The sequence below is a fragment of the Dipodomys ordii genome, unplaced genomic scaffold (genome assembly GCF_000151885.1).
Source record: "Dipodomys ordii isolate 6190 unplaced genomic scaffold, Dord_2.0 Scaffold219, whole genome shotgun sequence".
Lineage (NCBI taxonomy): Eukaryota > Metazoa > Chordata > Mammalia > Rodentia > Heteromyidae > Dipodomys > Dipodomys ordii.
Window position 1 is genome coordinate 1,411,352 of NW_012267435.1, and position 7,903 is coordinate 1,419,254.

The 7,903-nt window shown below is 42.1% G+C and overlaps 1 protein-coding gene across 2 annotated transcripts; it reads right to left on the reverse strand.

Annotated features, from left to right (window-relative positions):
- Nucleotides 1-2,252: 2,252 nt before the first annotated feature.
- On the reverse strand, nt 2,253-3,029 carry LOC106000479 (spindlin-2B-like). 2 transcript variants are annotated; one of them, XM_013035755.1, is made up of 2 exons: nt 2,805-3,029; nt 2,253-2,501 (listed from the first exon to the last, which is right to left on the reverse strand). In XM_013035755.1, the coding sequence occupies exons 1-2, from the start codon at nt 3,027-3,029 to the stop codon at nt 2,253-2,255; spliced, it is 474 nt and encodes a 157-aa protein (XP_012891209.1). The 2 variants fall into 2 exon arrangements, with proteins under 2 accessions (XP_012891209.1, XP_012891208.1); XM_013035754.1 differs by having other exon boundaries at nt 2,253-3,029.
- Nucleotides 3,030-7,903: the final 4,874 nt, after the last annotated feature.

Sequence of the window (7,903 nt, forward strand, 5' to 3'; positions counted from 1 at the left end):
GGGACAGAGCCCAGGCCCAGAGTTCAAGTCCCACGACCAACAACAACAACAAAAAATAATAATAATAAAATCCAAAGATTAAGCAAATGTGATAGTGGACTGAAATTGGTCCCTAGATGGAAAGCTTGTGTTGGATGGAGGTGTATGACAAATTAATTTCTCTATGGTGAATTGGACTTGCCTTGTGTAGTTTTTGAGTTGAACAATCTCAGGTTCACTGTTAGGTTGAAGTTCACAGTTAGGATGAAAGAATGAACTACATTTCTCATGTTTCTTTGTTGAGTTTCCCTAATGCCTCCCCCCTATTACCTTGTTGTCCAAAACCAGCATGTAGGCCAGGCATTCTAACTATCAGGGATTCACCAGGACTCTGTTTGAGGATAAAAGTATAGGTTATTGGGTATACAAAAATGAGAGCATGCATTTTTGAGGGTATACATTTTTCAGTTGTGGGGCTTGAATTCTGGGCCTGAGTGCTGTCCCACAGCTCTTCAGCTCAAGGCTAGCACTCTACCACTTGAGCTACAGCACCACTTCCAGTTTTCTGGTGGTTATTGGAAATAACAGACTTTCTTGCCCGGGCTGGCTTTGAACCTCAATCCTCAGATCTCAGCCTCCAGAGTAGCTAGGATTACAGATGTGAGCCACCGGCACCCAACAGAGCATGCATTTTAAGAGGGAGCTTTGGACTGGATAAATAGAAGGCAAAAAGAGAAAGTAAGACACAGACTATGTGCTAGACATCATAGTTTTCAGACTTTATTGAGGTTTCACACTACATCTCCCAACCACAAAACCTCTCCATGTGACAATATACAACCAAAGGAATAACCTAACACAAAATCACAACTCCCACCTCTACTCTTCATGACATCTACCATCACCTGGAAACAAAGAGCTCTGCAAACTTCCATGACACTTTCCTGTGAGTTTAGGGCAATACTAACCAGAGGGTACCAGTGAGGTGTCAAAAGCCATAGGCTTTGTGGAGGATATAGGCAGAATGGGGATTCTGGGGAAAGAGAGCTGTTCTTTGTTGCAGCACTGATTGGAGTTCAATTGTGGTTTAAGGCAGCTGTTAACAGAAGAATGGGCAGTCAAGGTCTCCCCTTGCCTTGAGAATACTTAGGGCTCAATCTTCTGATGTGCTTCCTCTCTGGTGAAGCAAGGAACACTTTAGCAAGGGCTACAACAGAGATGGTACTACTGTATCTGGGCTCAACAAGGTTCTATTTTTTACCAGATAAAGGTTATTATCTCTTCCTAGAGCTTCTGAAGCCTAATGTTTAGGCTGAGAGTTGAGGTTCTGCTTAACAAGTATGACACAAACTCCCTGAAACAAGAAGTCTTATAAGTAAAAAATGGACTCCTGCTGAATTTACTGGAGATATCCCTGCTTAAATGTCTTTCTAAGGAAGCTCCAATGCACCTGCCTTCTTTGACACTTTACACTGCCTTTGTGCACATAAGAAAGAGCAACAATATTGTCAGGAGTCTTGATTTTTCCCTGGGCCTTCCCAATCCTCCTGAGATCTGCTCTCCACACTTCTTAGTCTATAATTTCACTCATTCAGTCTTTTTTGTCTTCCCAGAATTTGTCCTTACTGTGTCCCTCCCTTGTGGGTCACACTAACCTTGCATCAACCATCCCTTAGCCTCTCCACAGATCTCCACCAACTTTATCTTTCCTCGACTATGCTGGACATTTTCTAAGTTTTCTTTGTCTCAATCTATCTTGTCTGGTTTTTGTTTGTTTGTTTTTCTGTTAGTCTAAGCTCCAATATCACTCTCTGCTATGTTTTCATCTTTCCTTCCCTTCCCTACTGGATGTTTCCCCCCTAATTCTCCTTCAGGAAGCCTCCCACTGTTCTGGCACCTCTCCACCTCTTCCTAAGCAGTCATCTCCTCTCTTTAACCCACAGCCCATCTCTAGTTCCTTCCCCTCCCTAAAGACCAGACCAGTTAAGTCTCATTCCATTTTTAGATGACTGGTCATACTAGCAGCACTTTATTCACAGGTTGAATTGACAGCTGCTCCTTCCTTGCCCTACCCACCAAAAACATAGTGCTTACACACAGTGTGTCACATCCACATACATTTGTATTTTTCAGAACACAACAACCATTATACTGTCCAAAATGTTTGGTCATCAGGGACCCTTTAACTTCTTCAATACACTGAAGAACAACATTTGTTGCATGTTTTAACAAACTGTTTATTTTCACAGTTGTGACCAATTTTACCCTAACAGTTAAGTCTTTTTCACCAGATCATAGACATAAATATGAAAATCATCATCAAATTTGATAAAGTATACAGAGGGTTTGGCTTCCACTTGATGAATGACCATACCAATCCTTTTGGAGCCATCTTCTTTGGTGTATTCCACATGCTTTCCTATTAGCCCATCTACCACTACTCCCAGCTCCCTCTCTGTAAGAGCACTCTCACTGGCCTCTGGCATAATGCGGAGATCGCCTTCTTTGTAATCATCTAGAAGCTGGTACATGTACAGGACAGGATCTTTCTCATAGGTGATGTAAAACCAAGCGTTCATGATAGGTGCTTGGGCTAGTACCATCCCCCGCCATTCATCCTTAGAACCATGCTCACCCTCAAACAGGTGTTCCACTGCTTTGCCAATGATGGTATTTGCAAGATTAGCATCGCTAACTTGAGATGATGCTACCTTCTCCGACATAATTGTAAGTGATAACACTCTTTCATCCTCGTGAAGTTCTAATCCATACACACAATCAATTCCATCGTATTTCACGAGGTAAAGTGAGGGGTTAATTGGCACCTGGTCAAGAACTGTTCCTTTCCACTGTGTGATGGGACCGTTGCCCTCCTTCCATCCATGCGAAATACGGCAACCCACGATGTTCCTGGTTGGCTGGGAAATACGTCTGCTCCTCTGCTTCTTCTGCGAAGTTTTCTTCTTCATCCCATTGTTAGATGCGGTGGCCTCTCCTGCAGCTTCCTCGGTTTGTTGCACGTCCTCCTCGTATGAATTAGGGGTGTTCATGTCTGCAGGGACGACAAAGAGGTTAGAGACAAATAGCAAGTGTGTGTGCTACAAGACTTCTCTCCACGATGGTGATTGTGTACACTGTGCCAGTGCCTACGTTTTCCTTGTTATCCAGTCAGCTGTGTTAGAAATTCTAGCTATATGCCTTCAGTCTTAGCTTTTCCCCCAGATTCTTTTAGGCTGTGGGGCAGGGCTGGAGCTGCGGTCCCGCAGAGCAGGATTAGAAACTCTGCAGGAAAGAATTGGCTATCTTAGCTCAGTGTCCCCTGCCCCCCACCCCTCCCCCACCTTTGGCGCCCATTCAAGATCTTCGTCTAAGCGCCTTCCCTCCACTACCTTTTCCCATACCTCAGCCTTGAGCAACCCAGCCGGCCGAACAGAGGCCCCTCCCCACTCAACAACAGCACCCCCCCTCCCATTGTCCCAACCCACTTCCCCCACACCCACCTGGCTTCTCCACGCTCATTTCCAAATTCTTTAGTGGCTCCTAATGCTCCTGGTTTTCTTTGCCCACCGCACTCCCGACACTGCTCTTGCCAAGAGCACACCACCACCCCCTTATCTCCTGCAGGATTACAGGATTCCATCCCATCCCCCCTCTCCGTTCTGACGTGTACCAATGGCCTTGTCCTGTCTGGCGACTGTCGCCAGGGGGGAGGGGATGAGGGGGCCTTACTCGCGTAAATTAGATACCTCCAGTTGCCCCAGCTAAGATCCTCTGGCAGGGAGGATCAGTAGGAGACTGGCCCCCAAGCGTTCTTGCCGGATCTGAGAAGGGGGGGGATTCGTAGGCTAGGATAAGTGTCTAGAGGGTTGCAGGGCAGTCAAAGGAGGTGGGGGTATCCTGAGCCCTCCACCCTCCTCTTGGAGGAGGCGGATCCTCTGCCACCTTGGGCTTCCACCAACTGCAGCTGCAGCTGCAGCTGTTGTCTCCTCCTTCTCTCTGTATAGGATTTGTATCTCATTTTCTCGTCCATATTGAAGACGCCCCTTTCTTCCAAATATGGAATTGACTGTCCTCCTGCCCTGGAAACCTTCCTGGCCTCCTCCTTTTCTTTTCAATATTCAGAACCTCGGAACTATAAGTAGCTTTCTCTTCTTCTGCCCTCTTCTAGTGGATCCAACCAGCTCCTCTGTTGCACTCTTCAGCTCTCTTTTTGCAATTTGTATTCTATCTTTCTCACATTCCTCACATTTTGTTGCACACAAATTTACATAGAAATACAATAGTCATACATTTATGGAGACATAATCTGTAATCTGTCTTGCTCATATGTATACATATTTATGAATGTGTATATACATATCTTAATATCCATTCATTCTGTATTCATAGATATTTGTATCCAATATCAAGTAATCTCAAATATACATGTCATTAACATTATTCTTTGTACATACATATATACCAACAAATTTACATGTTATCTCCTTTATTTAAAGCAGCATGTAACCTGACAATACAAATAGACATAAGGAGTTTATGTATAAAAATGACTCCAATGTAGAAGCATTAATAAGTGGGATTGTTTCAAGTTAAAAAGCATCTACACCTCAGAGAGAACAATTTCTCAAATGAAAGATTGCCTACAGATTGGAGAAAATCTTTGCTAGCTCTTCCTTTGTGGTAGGATTAATATCCAGAATATAGAAAATGCTCAAATTAATTGCCAAGAGACAAATAATCCAGTTAATAAAAAATCAATTTTCACAGATACTCTTCAAAAGAAGTTCAAATGGCCAATTAAACATAAAAATAAATATTCAACATCCTTAGCCAGAAAGGAAACTGCAATTCAAAACTTCATTAAAATTCCAATACACCCCAATCATAGTAGCTATCATCAAGATAACGAACAACAGCCAAGGTTGAAGGTTCAGGGGAAAGAAATCCATATATACAGTTGCTGTGAATATAAATTAGTATAGCAACTAAGGAAATTAATATGCAGCTGCCTCAATAAACTAACAATAGAACTACCACTCTGCTGTACCATTCTGGGCAGGAACCTGATGGAATGTAAAGTAACATACAGTAGAGATACTGATACTGGGAAAGAAAACTGAAACCAAGTCTCTTGGTCATGCCATGGGAAACACACATAAATTTTATCTTCTCCTCACTACCCTTGCACAGTCACTCCTTGTAGGTAATTAGTAGTCAATCCGTAGTTAGAACTTTTTCTAGGAATAGAAAAACTATGGACCAGTTCTAACTAGACACAGGTGATTGCACAGTGGGAATGGTTGTATCCTTTGCCTGACCTTTTCAGAAAGAAAACCTTACCCAAGGCTTCATGCATCCGGGTCGCATTTCATACATGTTAGGAAAATGGAAGAGAATGGAAAAGGAATAGACCGGACTCAATTGTCAACAGGCTAGGACTGTCACTAGCCAGTGGCACAGACCTTCCTGCAGGTTTGTAGGCTGTGTGAGGGATTGGTTTGGGGATCCTGCTTATATGGGTCTTAACGAGGAAATGAAGGAGTAAAAATCAGGCTGTAATTACTTCCGGGCTAGGGATGGGTACTTTTGGTTAGGTCTAGAGTAGAATGTCCCACCAGGGGTGATAGGGACTTTTGGCCAGGCCTACATGGTTGGAATAACCTGCCTGTGGACAGGCATGTGGTCAAGCCTCTTGGTGGGCACCAAATGTCTTGCTTGACCAGGGGGAATAAGGTGGAGTCAACTCTTAATACAAATACTTAAAATTGTGAGATGGAAAATTTGCATATTGTTGATCCCTTCTAAAAAGTTGTCCCTCATTTCTCTAGTGACAGGCTACTATTATTAATATGATAATCTACTCCAACAATCCCTGAATCCTAGAGCACTAAAGCTTTGTAACAAAGTGCTGGCTCTTGAGTTATCCATCTCCAGATATTTCCCTTTATTGTGTACTTTCAATCTTTCCAATAAACTCTTTGCTTTACATTACCTTTGTGTGTGCACACACCAGTTCTAGGGCTTGAACTCAGGGACTGGATAGTTTCCCTGAGTATTTTTACTCAAGGCTAGCACTCTATCGCTTGAGCCACAGCTCCACTTCCAGATTTTGGGTGGTGAATTGGAGCTGAATATCACAGACTTTCCTGCCCAGGCTGGCTTTGAACTGTGATCCTCAGATCTTAGCCACCTGTACCTGGTACCATTTTTTTTAATGTACTTTGGTTTAATTCCTTGTTCAGAAAACGAAGAATCTAGGATCTTCACTCATAAGACCACCCAACCGTAAGAAAACCTGTACACTCAAGTTAGTCATAGCACTTTTTATAAAAGCCAAGTTATAAAATACACATTATTCATCAATAAAGAAGAATAAAATTTTGTCATTTGCAGGAAAATAAAAGGTATTGTTCTCTTAAGTGAAATAAGCCAGATCCAAAATAATAAATATCACGTTTTCTCCCCTATATAGAATCTATACATTAAACAATATGATATGAATGTAAAAGGGAGTGTGTTTAGCATAAACACACAGGGGAGAGCAAAGGAAAGGAGAGAGTGATGGAAATATCTAATGTATGAAAATAGAACAATTAAGCCCTTAATTGGTTTTACAATTTTAATAATTGTAAAACTGGGAGGATGTGCTGGGAGAGGGTTAAAAAAGAATCATAGAGGGCTTGGAAGGTGGCTTAGTGGTAGAGTGCTTGCCTTGCATGCATGAGGCCCTGGGTTCGATTCCTCAGCACCACATAAGCAAAAAAAAAAAAAAGCCAGCAGTGGTGCTATGGCTCAAGTGGTAGCCTTGAGCTAAAGAGCCGAGGGACAGTGCCCAGGCCCAGAGTTCAGGCCCAACAGGATCCAAAAAATACATTATATGCATGTATAGAATCCACAAGGAAAGTTCTCTTTTTAACTATATGTTTACTATATGTTTCCTATTTTTAAATAGTTGTGCAAATGGGTCACTGCTTTTGTCAGTTATCCCCATCCTCCCAATCCTACCTCTCCTCAACTTTCCTATCCATTCAATATTATGATGGTATTCACCCGCCTTTCCTCTCTTCATTCATGTGCTACCCCTTCCCAGATTGATCACCCTAGACCATATAAAATACCAGCTTTCTGGTATTAAAATACCAGCTTTCTGGTATTCATTTTATTAGACTGTGAGTTAGTTTTGCTAAGCAATTACATGAAGTTTCTTTATATAATTAAAATACACTACTATATAAAAACATTTGAAAAACTAGTGTGAAGTAGTGGCTTATTTTAAACTTAAAGAATTATGTCAGTCATGAGGTTTGAACACAGGACCTGGGCACCATCCCTGAGCACTTTTGCTCAAAGCCAGAGCTCTATCACTTTGAACCACAGCTCTTCTACCTGTTTTTGAGTGGTTAATTGGAGAAAAGAGTCTAACATGGACTTTTCTGCCCCATCGAACTATGATCCTCAGATCTCAGCCTTCTGAGAAACTAGGATTACAGGCATAAACCACTGGCATCCAGCTAAGAATTATTCTTCTTAAAAGATTTTTTCTTAGCATGCATTACTTATATAAGAGGGAATCATTTAAACATATCCATTAAAGTTATTTTTGTGTATGTGCTGGTTCTGGGGTTTGAACTCAGGGCCTGGGCACTGTCCCTGAGTTTTATATGCTCAAGGCTAGCACTCTACCACTTGAGCTAGAGCTTCACTTATGGCTTTTTAGTGGTTAAGAGTCTCACATTTTCCTGGCTGGCTTTGAACCATAATTCTCAGATCTCAGCTTCTTAAGTAGCTAGGACTACAGGTATGAAACCCCAGTGCCTGGCTTCAGCCAGTTCTTCTTCTTCTTCTTCTTCTTCTTCTTCTTCTTCTTCTTCTTCTTCTTCTTCTTCTTCTTCTTCTTCTTCTTCTTCTTCTTCTTCTTCTTCCT